The sequence below is a fragment of the Coregonus lavaretus genome (assembly GCF_964263955.1).
Source record: "Coregonus lavaretus genome assembly, chromosome: 40".
NCBI lineage: Eukaryota > Metazoa > Chordata > Actinopteri > Salmoniformes > Salmonidae > Coregonus > Coregonus lavaretus.
This window is the reverse complement of record NC_140027.1, coordinates 10,092,346-10,107,631: the sequence shown is the minus strand read 5'-3', so window position 1 is coordinate 10,107,631 and position 15,286 is coordinate 10,092,346. Positions and strand designations below refer to the sequence as shown.

Genomic DNA, 15,286 nt, shown 5'->3' with positions numbered 1-15,286 from the left:
GTGTGTGCCTTTCCAAATCATGTCCAATCAGTAGAATTTACCACAGGTGGACTCCAAGTTGTAGAAACATCTCAAAGATGATCAATGGAAACAGGATACACCTGAGCTCAATTTCGTATCTCATAGCAAAGGGGCTGAATACTCATGTAAATAAGGTATTTCTGTTAGAAATGTTTAATGAATTTGCAAACATTTCTTTAAACCTGTTTTCGCTTTGTTAATATGGTGTATTTTGTGTAGAATGATAAGGATTTTTTTTTTTTTAAATCAATTTTAGAATAAGGCTGTAACAAAATGTGGAAAAGTACAAGGGTCTGAATATTTTCTGAAGGCACTGTGTATATATAGTGTACTTTAAGATGACTAAAACTAAATAGCAACTGTGTAGAAATGTTAATGGACCTACATTTACACAGTTTCTTGACTGTGTCCAGCTCGGTAATGATCATACAAATAAAATCGAGACAGTCAGGGAGTATCGAACATTTCAGGAAAACTTGCCAATTTTGACACGAGGAAATAGAACACATTTTCAGTGCGGCACGCCAGACCTAATTAAAGTCAGAATGTGGCCCCCGGTGAAAAATTCATTTGACACCCCTGGTCTAGGAAGTGATGAAAAACAGTCGCCCTCCCTCTCACCTTTTAATACTTTCTGCTTTCCACTTATGTTTGTTATATGCTGCATCCTAGGGATGTATTTAATGAAACACGTATTGCAGTTAATGGAACTACAAAGACTATGGTTTTTCTGCAGTGCAGGTTTTGGGCTGTGCTGGTTTCAGTCCGTGCAGGGTTTTATTGAAGTGAGCCTGTAGTTACATGTCTTTTGCAACCCTACAAGGTCATATGCCTACATGTCAATTAATCAGTAAAGGGAGCGTTACTACATGAAAATGTATCCGTCTACTCATTGATTAATTGATACACTAGGTCTAGGCATATCTCTTTATGGGTTAGCATTGTCAGTGGGTCCATCTATTTGGTGAATTTGATAAATTTTTCTGGATTTGCTAATGTTATAATCTATGATGTGTAGGCCCTATTCATGGAGTTTAAGGAATGCAAAGGATTCTCCAATCATGTTAAGTTGAACTGGTTTGTTGCATGTCTGTTTTTACCTTTGACCTGTAAGCCAGAGTGCCTAAACCACATTTTAATTTTCATGTGAATTGAATGGAAAACCAAGATTTCGTATGTTATCATAATCCAAACCACAGCTAGCGTTTGTTGTACTGTCATTTACCATTTACCCTCAGATCACCAGAACTACTTCGGCACAGATGAAAACTTGGGCCCCGTGGCGGTCAGTATCCGCCGGGAAAAGCTGGATGAGGGAAAGGAGGGAGCACAGTACAACTACCGGGTCACCTTCCGGACCAGCGAGGTAAATAATCAAAAAGGGTATATGTCGCTTAAGGCTGAGGGTGTCCTAAAATGTATGCTTTACACAGATTCTTACTGTGTACTCTCACGTTGCTGACCATACAGCAGGCAAAATGAATTCTGAAGTGGTAGAATATTGTCATACCTTCATACATAATGAATAATCAATTAATTATATCACAACAAATGGTGTGAAATAGAAAATACCTCTAGATTGAATTCAAACTAAACCAAGTGCTTCCTCAACTCTGTAGATAATCGTAACATAACCAAAAGGTACATCTGTTCTGAGATGATACACAGTGGACTAGATAAGCAGACATTTTGTATTAGCATACCAAGGAGACATTAAACTACTTTTAATCCGGCAAGTTAATGGAAGTTAAGCTCTTAAAGGGAAAGTTTGATCCCACGGTATGTTAGTTCTCTCATGAGATACTGTAAGTGGGGAGTTCGTGGTTGCACTTCTTATGACACGCTAATGCTAATCTATTTAGTTTTACTAAAAGCTAATTCCCTATGCAACTTAAACTTCTCTCTCCCAGTTCACTGGGTTAACTGCGTGCAGCAGGAAATTGAAGCTCTTTGGGGTGGCACTCTCTTTTCTTCACTAGTATCCTAGTTTACTATTCCATATATCACCCACGTTTCTTATATATTACAGAAATGTGTCTTTTACGTTGTCTTCTTGATGTAGTTGACTTTATATTATTCATAATTTGTATGCATTTTCCATTACAAAAACAGAATACTTCTTTAATAACAACATCATAGCTACATTACTTAAGACAGCCCAACACTTCGATGATTCCCACTCACTTAATGTGTTAAAAACATTATTTTGGATCATGTTGCTCTTGAAACATGGGTGCAGAAAAGATTCTGCCATCCGCACAAAATTTGGGAACCCTTTATAACAACTTTCATGAATGAGCCTTTATAAATGCTTACACTTTATTAATAACTTTCAATGTTGTAATTAAATGCTTATGAATTGTAATGATTGTAATGCCTATAAGTGCTTAATTCTTAAGTCTAAGCCATTCGTGGACTTCTAAGCTGACATATGGAATTGTTTTAAGGTCATACAATGGATTATCCTTTACTACTCTAGCCCATAGAAACGCATTGAATTACACATTCATAAATGGCAAAAAAGACAATAAAATGTTTTATCATAAGGAATAAGGTTTTGAAGTGTCTGTCCTTTATCTCGTTTTTTTTACTCATTTGCCACAAAACTACCTCCATACTTCCATTAATTTGTATGGGTTACATTTAGACGAGTCCCGTGACATGTGTGAGGGTCGTAGAGCCAAATGGAGAACACCATTGTGTTTGTTAGTCTCCCCTTTCTACAGTGGGGTCATATTAGTTTGTAGCCCAAACGGTTCGGACACTACAGACAAACGTTGGTACATCAACGTTACCGACTTCAGACAAGTCCAGAGACAAACTGTTTCGGATGCTACAGACGTTTTCATGAGAAGACCGATTTTTCGCGATGTCTCCTGGTCTGACGCTGTAGCTCTGTCACTTTCCACCGCAGATGTGGAAGGGTGACGTAGGCGATGCAGTGGATTGAGACGCAGCCCATGCAAAAATATACTAATCTCTATCTTAAACTGACGGATTGTGATGGGGATGCACCGGTGCATCAATAGACTCTAGCGGGTTATTTATAATTTATACTTATTTATAATTTTCAACTTTATTCATGAATGTTGTTATAAATTGTTACTCAAAATTCAACTCAACCGTCAAGACTAGACACCGAGCTAACCTCCAGCCTCTCTCTCTGTCCTCCCCAGCTCACCACTCTCCGAGGGGCCATCCTGGAGGACGCCGTGCCCTCCACCGCCAAGCATGGCATGGCCAGGGGCCTACCACTGAAGGAGGTGCTGGAGTATGTGGTCCCAGAGCTGAACATCCAGTGTCTCAGGCTGGCCACCAGCTCGCCCAAGGTCCCTGAGCAGCTCCTCAAGCTGGACCAACAGGGGGTGAGTGATCATAGTCGCTAGTGAAAGTCTCCGCGCCCCTTGCTGTCTTCACATTTTGCTGGCATAAAATATAATCTAAAAGGTAATAAACCTACTCCACATTTTCAAAATTAAAATATATATATTTTCACCGGTAGTGTGTGTGTATGTATGTATGTCTATATACTGGCCGTGATTGGTAGTCCCATAGGGCGGCGCACAATTGGCCCAGCGTCGTCCGGGTTTGGCCGGTATAGGCCGTCATTGTAAATAAGAATTTGTTCTTAACTGACTTGCGTAGTTAAATAAAGGTTGAAAAAAAACACATTTTACATGTTTGTCATTTAGCAGACGCTCTTATCCAGAGCGACTTACAGTTAGAGTGCATACATTTTCATACTGGTCCCCCGTGGGAATCGAACCCACAACCCTGGCGTTGCAAGCGCCATGCTCTACCAACTGAGCTACACAGGACTACATACACACACAATTTCCAAACGCCTGAAGGTACCACGTTCATCTGTACAAACAATAGCACGCAAGTATAAACACCATGGGACCACGCAGCCGTCATACCGCTCAGGAAGGAGACCCGTTCTGTCTCCTAGAGATGAACGTACTTTGGTGCGAAAGGTGCAAATCAATCCCAGAACAACAGCAAAGGACCTTGTGAAGATGCTGGAGGAAACAGGTACAAAAGTATCTATATCCACAGTAAAATGAGTCCTATATTGACATAATCTGAAAGGCCGCTCAGCAAGGAAGAAGCCACTGCTCCAAAACCGCAATAAAAAAGCCAGACTACGGTTTGCAACTGCACATGGGGACAAAGATCGTACTTTTTGAAGAAATGTCCTCTGGTCTGATGAAACACAAATAGAACTGTTTGGCCATAATGACCATCGTTGTCTTTGGAGGAAAAAGGGGGTGCTTGCAAGACGAAGAACACCATCCCAACCGTGAAGCACGGGGGTGGCAGCATCATGCTGTGGGGGTGCTTTGCTGCAGGAGGGGCTGGTGCACTTCACAAAATAGATGGCATCATGAGGAAGGAAAATTATGTGGATATATTGAAGCAACATCTCAAGACATCAGTCAGGAAGTTAAAGCTTGGTCGCAAATGGGTCTTCCAAATGGACAATGACCCCAAGCATACTTCCAAAGTTTTGCCAAAATGTCTTAAGTACAACAAAGTCAAGGTATTGGAGTGGCCATCACAAAGCCCTGACCTCAGTCCTATAGAAAATACGAGCAAGGAGGCCTACAAACCTGACTCAGTTACACCAGCTCTGTCAGGAGGAATGGGCCAAAATTCACCCAACTAATTGTGGGAAGATTGTGGAAGGCTACCCGAAACGTTTGACCCAAGTTAAACAATTTAAAGGCCATGCTACCAAATACTAATTGAGTGTGTGTGAACTTCTGACCCACTGGGAATGTGATGAAGGAAAGAAAAGCTGAAATAAATAATTCTCTCTACTAATATTCTGACATTTCACATTCTTAAAATAAAGTGGTGATCCTAACTGACCTAAGACAGAGAATTCTTACTAGGATTAAATGTCAGGAATTGTGAAAAACTGAGTTTAAAATGTATTTGGTTAAGGTGTATGTAAACTTCCGACTTCAACTGTATGTGTTTATCTTGTTGTTGGGTTATTACACAAATGTTTGGTGATCGACTAGGAATGCCTTGGAGATTGACCAGTCGATCGTGATTGACCGGTTGGTGGCCACTGGTCTAAAAGAAACAAATAGTTTCTTAGCAAAGAGCAATTTCTCAAGCAATAATTTTGCTAGGACTGTCTGGGAGTGGTCTGAGTGAGGAGGAGTAAACTGAAAACTAGATGTTATTGGCACAGAGGTTTGGAAATCTCTTTTTGGTCTATTAACTCATTTACTGCCTGGTGATGTAACCAGGCAGGCCAAAACTCCAACCCACAAAAACCTTCAGACATTTCTGGCGGTCCTTTCACATAGCTCATACACTAAAAGGGCATGATCATTGTCACAATTTCACAGTATTATTCCAACCTCCAAAAAAACACAGGATTTTGACTGCATTGGGCCTTTTAATGTGACTCGTAAATGACTAAGGTATTTGTATTGCAATAGAGCGCACAATATGACACATCCTACTACAATCACGTATGTTATACAGTGGGGGAAAAAAGTATTTAGTCAGCCACCAATTGTGCAAGTTCTCCCACTTAAAAAGATTAGAGAGGCCTGTAAATTTCATCATAGGTACACGTCAACTATGACAGACAAATTGAGGAAAACAAATCCAGACAATCACATTGTAGGATTTTTAATGAATTTATTTGCAAATTATGGTGGAAAATAAGTATTTGGTCACCTACAAACAAGCAAGATTTCTGGCTCTCACAGACCTGTAACTTCTTCTTTGAGAGGCTCCTCTGTCCTCCACTCGTTACCTGTATTAATGGCACCTGTTTGAACTTGTTATCAGTATAAAAGACACCTGTCCACAACCTCAAACAGTCACACTCCAAACTCCACTATGTCCAAGACCAAAGAGCTGTCAAAGGACACCAGAAACAAAATTGTAGACCGGCACCAGGCTGGGAAGACTGAATCTGCAATAAGTAAGCAGCTTGGTTTGAAGAAATCAACTGTGGGAGCAATTATTAGGAAATGGAAGACATACAAGACCACTGATAATCTCCCTTGATCTGGGGCTCCACGCAAGATCTCACCCCGTGGGGTCAAAATGATCACAAGAACGGTGAGCAAAAATCCCAGAACCACACGGGGGGACCTAGTGAATGACCTGCAGAGAGCTGGGACCAAAGTAACAAAGCCTACCATCAGTAACACACTACGCCGCCAGGGACTCAAATCCTGCAGTGCCAGACGTGTCCCCCTGCTTAAGCCAGTACATGTCCAGGCCCGTCTGAAGTTTGCTAGAGTGCATTTGGATGATCCAGAAGAGGATTGGGAGAATGTCAGATGAAACCAAAATAGAACTTTTTGTTAAAAACTCAACTCGTCGTGTTTGGAGGACAACGAATGCTGAGTTGCATCCAAAGAACACCATACCTACTGGGAAGAATGGGGGTGGCAACATCATGCTTTGGGGCTGTTTTTCTGCAAAGGGACCAGGACGACTGATCCATGTAAAGGAAAGAATGAATGGGGCCATGTATCGTGAGATTTTGAGTGAAAACCTCCTTCCATCAGCAAGGGCATTGAAGATGAAACGTGGCTGGGTCTTTCAGCATGACAATGATCCCAAACACACCGCCCGGGCAACGAAGGAGTGGCTTCGTAAGAAGCATTTCAAGGTCCTGGAGTGGCCTAGCCAGTCTCCAGATCTCAACCCCATAGAAGGGAGTTGAAAGTCCGTGTTGCCCAGCGACAGCCCCAAAACATCGCTGCTCTAGAGGAGATCTGCATGGAGGAATGGGCCAAAATACCAGCAACAGTGTGTGAAAACCTTGTGAAGACTTACAGAAAACGTTTGACCTGTGTCATTGCCAACAAAGGGTATATAACAAAGTATTGAGAAACTTTTGTTATTGACCAAATAATTATTTTCCACCATAATTTGCAAATAAAATCCTACAATGTGATTTTCTGTTTATTTTTCCTCATTTTGTCTGTCATAGTTGACATGTACCATCTTTTTAAGTGGGAGAACTTGCACAATTGGTGGCTGACTAAAAACTTTTTTTTCCCCACTGTACGTCACTGTTGTCACAAGTAAGTATTTCCGCTTACAACAAGGGATTACACTGCAGATTTTGATTGCTTTACTCTATTCAGCAAAAACCCAGATTTGTAGTTTGCTGTTTTCGAGTCCTTATCATCAATCAAGCTCTTATGGATTTAGCATACTGCCTTTCGGGCTATGTCTGGCACAGCGGGAAACCAGGAAATGGTAGAAATACGCAACTCACCACTCAGTCAGAGGCTAGACTTTAATGACATTTATTTTCCCCATTTGACTGCCATGCAAAGAAATCATATTGCCACCGTCTGAGGGGCTTTTCCCATTCTAGTAATTATATTTCTATGCTTCCATGTCTCCGATATCTAGTATCAATATCGTGGAATATTCACTCAACTCTGGACAGGGGAAAAACAATAAGCGGTATTGCCATGTAACTGGATTTCTGGGTAACCCGAGACGTGCATCGAGACAGATCGATCCCTAAAGCATGTAACAGCAGGGGGAGAAATGGCATCGGGGTGCAATAACGGAGAATTGATAAGATCAAGTTTCATACAAGCCTCTTTCATTTGGGGAGCATGACGGGTGGTTTGTAAATCTATTGGAGAGCAAAGCTGGCAAGAGATGAGGAGGGGGAATCTTGACCTCAAGGAATGTCTAGGGGTCACATCTCTTACTCCTCAATTCGATTAAGTTCAATTCCATGTTCCTTAATTCAATGAAGTTTAAGTACATTACATTTCATTGATGTGATATTCATAATATCATAATGAGCTTTCACCGGTTATATCTCCTGCAAGTAGGACTGGAATGCTATTATTGTTTTAACTACTCGGTAAGCAACCGTGGAGCTACGTAGTGAAGACAACCATCAATGGCAGTCTAACTTCGCTTTACCAGCAGTACTTCCCCCATCCCCCTCAAGTGTGAATCATTTACTAATCCAAAACAATATGGCCTTGCCTCCCACTGAATTTTTGCAGTGTTGCCACGACAACTGCCGTGGCGGCACCACGAGGCGAGCCCCTTTATTTCCTTTGTTAGGAGTGTTGGAAAGAGACCAGCCAAGCAAATTGAGACTTTTCTCGATTTAATACATTTTTCTTTTGACCGCTCGTCTCATGTTGCCTAGCTGTCAGCAGTGGGCTCTCCCACTGTCTTGTTATGAGGACCTTCTTTGAGTTTCGCAAGGGTCTGCTGATCCTGGTCTCGCGCACACACACACAGCCTCCCCACACACACACACACACACACACACACACAACCTCCCCAATCCTCCCCCACACACAAAAAAACCTTTACATCCTATAGCATTTCTAAGATTAATAAATTATTCAGGACCAACAGTTAGGTGTTGTCTGAGGGCCACTCACACTGTAATTACTTCCTCTTTTGTGTGTCCAGTCCTCTGTTCAGATTGATAGCGCACTTAGCGCTAGCTATCTCAGCACCAGGTGTCAGGTAATAGGTATTGATAGCAGGAGATTAAATGCACTGAGCTGGTAAAACGCTTGGTTTATTCCTCCCTCCCTGAGTGCTTACAGGGGCGTTTCAGTCTAATTTGACACAGTATACCGGCGCCAGCAACCGTCTCTGACTCTACAGAGCATTTCAATCGAGTGTAGATAAGGAGGAATGCATTGTTGAATACTGTATGTCCCATCTCAGTGTTGCGCTGAAATAATGTCTTATGAAAAATTGCACCTGCTATAATTTGGTAATGAGCCCAAACATTTTGAGAAATGTTTCAGAAGCGTTATGCCAGGTATCTTATATGATCTGAATTGAGATAAAAAAAAATATGTATTTATTATCGTATAATAAACAGACATTAGGTAGACATAGGCAGGTCATAACCGCAGGTTATAACCCACCTCTATATTACAAGGTTCTTCCACCCATTAGCATGGCATAAACAGATATTGGGCAGACATTGGCATGTCATAACCCCACTTCTATTGTTCTTTGTGGTTCCAGTTGAGCTTCCAGCACAAGGTGGGCATTATGTACTGCCAGGCGGGCCAGAGCACCGAAGAGGAGATGTACAACAATGAGAGTGCTAGCCCCGCCCTGGAGGAGTTCATGGAGCTGCTGGGCCAGAAGGTCAGGCTGAAGGGCTTCACCAAGTACCGGGCCCAGCTGGACAACAAAAGTAAGAGTCCACGACTCAACACACACATCATTTGTTTATATATTTTATTATCATTTGATTTATCATCTGATCAGGGCCCAGCTGGACACATACAGTACATCACCTTGTACAGAAAAGAAGAATAATGCAGTTTTGAATTATTTATCTTTTGATAGGAGCAAACTTGGAAGTTGGTCCTTTTCTGTGTTAGAAAAAATTTGGTAGATTGCACAAAACAATAAAAATAAAAAAAAGTCAATTTCTCTCTGTGCACTGAAAAATGCTTCAAAAGGCTTTACATGGCCAGGATTTTTTTTAACTTAATACGATTTAAAAAATAAATGATACACATAAGTGCCTTGGAGTTATTTTGTAATGCAGCAAAGGACTACCTTCCAAGTTTGTTCCTATCAGTCAATACCTGTTTCCAAAGAGAACTGTTCCGCCACACCCAAACCCACGCAGCTCCTACCCTTTGTTTCTCTTTCGCTTTGAAAGTTTGGAGTATGTGAAACAAGTCATAATTTAATATAAAAACCGAGCCACTGTATATGGAGAAATGCCCAAGGTCTATGGAGGTACTGTATGAGTTTGGCCAACTTCAGATCTGTTGTTGCCTTCTGCTTAATGCTGGCAACACCTGAGTTATGGGACTGATTCCCACATGGGCCATATATCCATACATATATACAGACAGGCAACAATTTCAAAGATTTTACTGAGTTACAGTTCATATAAAGAAATCAGTCAATTGAAATAAATTCATTAGTCCCTAATCTATGGATTTCACATGACTGGGCAGTGGTGCAGCCATGGGGTGGGCATAGGCCCACCCACTGGGCAGCCAGGCCCAGCCAGATGATCCCGCAGGTGAAGAAGACGGATGTGGAGGTCCTGGCCTGGCGTGGTTTCACGTGGTCTGCGGTTGTGAGGCCTGTTGAACGTACTGCCAAATTCTCTAAAACGACGTTGGAGGCAGTTTATGGTAGTGAAATGAACATTAAATTATCTGGCAACAGCTCTGGTGGACATTCCTGCAGTCAACATGCCAATTGCACGCTCCCTCAAAACTTGAGACATCTGTGGCGTTGTGTGACAAAACTGCACATTTTTGAGTGACCTTTTATTGTCCCCAGTATAAGCTGCACCTGTGTAATTATCATGCTGTTTAATCAGCTTCTTGATATGCCACACCTGTCAGGTGGATGGATTATTTTGGCAAAGGAGAAATGCTCACTAACAGGGATATAAACAAATTTGTGCACAACATTTGAGAGAAATAAGCTTTTTGTGCGTTTGGAAAATGTCTAGGATTTTTTGTTTCAGCTCATGTAAAGTGTTGGTACCATGTTTCATGTTGCATTTACAATTTTGTTCAGTGTATATTAATATAGATATATAGAGATCTATATTTATCTCTGCTAAAGTACAGGAATTTAGAAATACCCAGAAACATAGGGCAGTTCAGGCAAATGCAAGATGGGCTGGTCGCATGCACTCCATGCACTCCTCAGTTAAATTCCCCACTCTGCTTGGTGGAGAGGCAGTCTTTAGTTATTATGCCCCCAGCCTCTGGAATAGCCTACCAGAGAACCTGAGGGGGGCCGAAACTGTGGACATATTTAAGAGATCTTAAAACTAATATTTTTAGCTTTGCTTTTCCTTAGGGTGCTTTTTAATCATTCAGTTTTTGTCACTCTTTAGTTTTTAATCTTATGTTTGTTGTGTAGTAAATATTTCAGCTTTTATTTTCCTTGTTTTTTATTAGTTTTTTCCTGTGAAGCACATTGTGTTGCATTCCATGTCTGAAATGATCTGTATAAATAAAGCTTGATTTGACTTGGTGTCTGTGGATATACCCGGGTGGGTCTTTCTATCTAGACCATAGCAACACTCTCTATAAATGAATTGTCATGTGTACCCTGTTGGTTCTATTTGCTTTGCAGTGTCTTGTGTAAAGCTCTTGGGAAAAGCATTCAGATCACTGTTTTTTGATTAATGGACTATTCTGGAGGTCTGAAATTCAGTTACAGGAATATAGATTTTAGGGCATCTTAAAGCTGTGTCTGTCTGTCAATCCTGATTCCTGGACATAACACGCAAACTGCCCAGCGTTCATATAAAGCCACCTATACAGGAACGAGGGCCAGTATCATTTCCGAGCTCTAGGGAAAGAGAACGTGACATTTTGAAATACCCAGAAACAGACTGGCCATAGGGCAAATGCAAGATTGGCTGGTCTGTCTTAAGCCCAGTGGGCCTGTGTACATTTGTAAAAAAAAAAATATATATATATTCCTATTTGCGCAGTATTATAATTATTTCACTCATAATGGGGGGCCTCAAGGAAACAAATGTTAGAAATACCCATTTCTGGTCCCAGTCCGTCCCTGCCAATACCACAGGATTATTAGTGCAGTGTACAATGATCTTATTGCAGATCATGTAATTTGGTATTGTTTTTCAGAGACTACAGTATTACATTCTTTTCAATTCTATTGTTTAGAATGTCTCTGTCTGAGCTGCTCTGACCTAAATTCTTTGTTTGGGTGTTACAGCGGATTCCACTGGAACACATTCTCTCTACACTACTTACAAAGACTTTGAGCTGATGTTCCACGTGTCCACACTGCTCCCCTATACCCCCAACAACAGACAACAGGTGAGTGGACACACACAGGAAGTCTATGGGGATCTGCGCTAATGCTATCTCTAACTTCCTTCATACTGGACACAGATGCATAACATTTTTATTCAGAAGTTCATCTGACTCTGGGAAAGTAGATAAAGGGCCTCATTGCCAAAATCCCAAAGTATCCCTTTAAAGCAGCACTAGTCAATCTGTGTCCACCCACAGTGGGCCCCCAACATTTGTGTAAGTATACTGAGAGACTGGTCTTGGCAAATGTCACTGAGGTATCTGAATATTGTTGTAACTGCCCTTAAAGCCAAAACAGACAGATTTAGGAGTGCTGCTTCAAAAGATGTATTATATTTAACACTTTTTGATAATTAACACAAAGATCTAGTAGGTCATATTTTCAAAACATTAAGGGCTGAATCAAAACTTGATGTGCACATAACCCTCTTGAGTCAATTTCCGCGGTCCCGCATAAATCTAATTAGCATAATAAAACAATCCCCATCAAAATCCGTCTGTTTAAGATAGTTGTCTTTTTTTTTTTTTGTTGCATGGGCTGTCTCAATCCACCGCATCCGCCAATGGTGGCCTTCCGCATGTGTGGTGGAAGGTGGCTGAGCTACAGCAGTGTTAGTCAGACCAGTTTGGCCTAAAAAAAAGAATATGACCCTCTACAGAAAGATGAGATTTAGGAATACGTACATGTCGGTGGTTTTACTCCACAAGACTCACCTGAAGGCAACCTGGTACCAGTTTAAAAAATGAATGGAAGTATACAGTTGAAATCGGAAGTTTACATACACTTAGGTTGGAGTAATTAAAACTCGTTTTTCAACAACTCCACACATTTCTTGTTAACAAACTATAGTTTTGGCAAGTCGGTTAGGACATCTACTTTGTGCATGACACAAGTAATTTTTCCAACAATTGTTTACAGACAGATTATTTCACTTATAATTCACTGTATCACAATTCCAGTGGGTCAGATGTTTACATACACTAAGTTGACTGTGCCTTTAAACAGCTTGGAAAATTCCAGAAAATGATGTCATGGCTTTAGAAGCTTCTGATAGGCTAATTGACATCATTTGAATGAATTGGAGATGTACCTGTGGATGTATTTCAAGGCTTACCTTCAAACTCAGTGCCTCTTTGCTTGACATCATGGGAAAATCTAAAGAAATCAGCCAAGACCTCAGAAACAAAATTGTAGACCTCCACAAATCTGGTTCATCCTTTGGAGCAATTTCCAAAGGTACCACGTTTATCTGTACAAACAATAGTACGCAAGTATAAACACCATGGGACCACGCAGCCATCATACCGCTCAGGAAGGAGACGCGTTCTGTCTCCTAGAGATGAGCGTACTTTGGTGCGAAAAGTACAAATCAATCCCAAAACAACAGCAAATGACTTTGTGAAGATGCTGGAGGAAACAGTTACAAAAGTATCTATATCCACAGTAAAACGAGTCCTATATCGACATAACCTGAAAGGCCGCTCAGCAAGGAAGAAGCCACTGCTCCAAAACCGCCATAAAAAAGCCAGACTACGGTTTGCAACTGCACATGGGGACAAAGATCATACTTTTTGGAGAAATGTCCTCTGGTCTGATGAAACAAAAATAGAACTGTTTGGCCATAATGACCATCGTTATGTTTGGAGGAGAAAGGGGGAGCTTGCAAGCCGAAGAACACCATCCCAACTATGAAGCACAGGGGTGGCGGCATCATGCTGTGGGGGTGCTTTGCTGCAGGAGGGACTGGGGCACTTCACAAAATAGATGGCATCATGAGGAAGGAAAATTATGTGGATATATTGAAGCAAAATCTCAGTCAGGAAGTTAAAGCTTGGTCACAAATGGGTCTTCCAAATGGACAATGACCCCAAGCATACTTCCAAAGTTGTGGCAAAATGGCTTAAGGACAACAATGTCAAAGTGTTGGAGTGGCCATCACAAAGCCCTGACCTCAATCCTATAGAAAATATGTGGGCAGAACTGAAAAAGCGTGTGCGAGCAAGGATGCCTACAAACCTGACTCAGTTACACCAGCTCTGTCAGGAGGAATGGGCAAAAAATATTGTGGGAAGATTGTGGACGGCTACCCGAAATGTTTGACCCAAGTTAAACAATTTAAAGGCAATGCTACCAAATACTAATTGAGTGTGTGTAAACTTCTGACCCACTGGGAATGTGATGAAAGATAGAAAAGCTGAAATAAATCATTCTCTCTACTATTATTCTGACATTTCACATTCTTAAAATAAAGTGGCGATCCTAACTAAGACAGGGAATTTTTACTAGGATTAAATGTCAGGAATTGTGAAAAACTGAGTTTAAATGTATTTGGCTAAGGTGTATGTAAACTTCCGACTTCAACTGTATATGGAGGTAGTTTAGTAGCAACATGTTTTTGGTGAAATATGTGTAAAATAAATTATTAAATCGTTTCCTGATCTTATATCTCAGACACTTCAAAACAATCTTCCTTTTTATAATATCTTATTTTTTTACTATCTGTTTTTCCATGTATGAATCTGTTATTAAATGCGTTTCTATTGGCTTAATGCAATAAGCCCAAAATCCTTGCTATGACCATCTTAAAACAATTCCATATGTAAGCTTAGTAACCCCCCCCCGAAACTCAAGTCAAGTGCACATTTTTTATGCTGCTCTGAAAACGCTCACATTTTTTCACTAACTAACTGCAACCCTTTTTATTTTATTTATTATTATTAACATTACTTATAGTTTCTACCCATTACTACAACAGGTAGCTTGCCATCTTGATCCTTTAGTCACAATCTGCTTTCCAATATTAGAAATTGGCACTCATCATTTCGGAGTCGCGTATAATTTCCCCAGTCAGTCCCTTGTTAATTGGAAATACTATTGCTGGAGATGTTGCCACGACAACAATTTTGCATGCACTCCTCAATTAAATTGCCCACTCTGCTTGGTGTCTGTGAATATGCCTGAGTGGGTCTTTCTATCTAGACCATAGCAACACGCCCTATAAATGAATTGTCATGTGCACCATGTTAAATCTATTTGCTTTGCAGTTGTATCTTACGTAAAGCTCTTGGGAACAGCATTCATATCACTGTTTTTTGATTAATGGACTATTCTGGAGGTCTGTAATTCAGTTACAGCACTAAGGATTTTAGGCCATCTTAAAGCTGTGACCATCTGTCAATCCTGATTCCTGGACATAAACCGCAATCTGCCCAGCGTTCATAGAAAGCCACCTATACAGGAACGAGGGCCAGTATCGTTTCCGAGCTCTAGGGAAATAGAACGGGCCAAGTGTCTTGGGCATCGCATGTGTCTTGGGCCTTGATTATCAGGATTTACTGGATTAGCAGTATGCCCCCCAAGGTCTGCAGAGGCTCTGCCACTACTTGAGCCCCTTGATCCGGCCTATTCCACCCCTCATCCCGTTTGTTTACCA

General features: G+C 41.0%; 1 protein-coding gene across 5 annotated transcripts in view; it reads left to right on the top strand.

The window, feature by feature from the left end:
* Nucleotides 1-15,286, top strand: part of LOC311113727 (signal-induced proliferation-associated 1-like protein 2) — a 97,266-nt gene that overhangs the window by 38,416 nt on the left and 43,564 nt on the right. For all 5 annotated transcript variants that reach the window (XM_084157039.1, XM_084157037.1, XM_084157038.1 and 2 more), the window contains exons 3-6: nucleotides 1,260-1,387; nucleotides 3,198-3,386; nucleotides 9,040-9,214; nucleotides 11,752-11,855. In XM_084157039.1, the coding sequence (XP_084013165.1) occupies nucleotides 1,260-1,387; nucleotides 3,198-3,386; nucleotides 9,040-9,214; nucleotides 11,752-11,855 (596 nt within the window). The remainder of the gene's footprint in view (nucleotides 1-1,259; nucleotides 1,388-3,197; nucleotides 3,387-9,039; nucleotides 9,215-11,751; nucleotides 11,856-15,286) is intronic.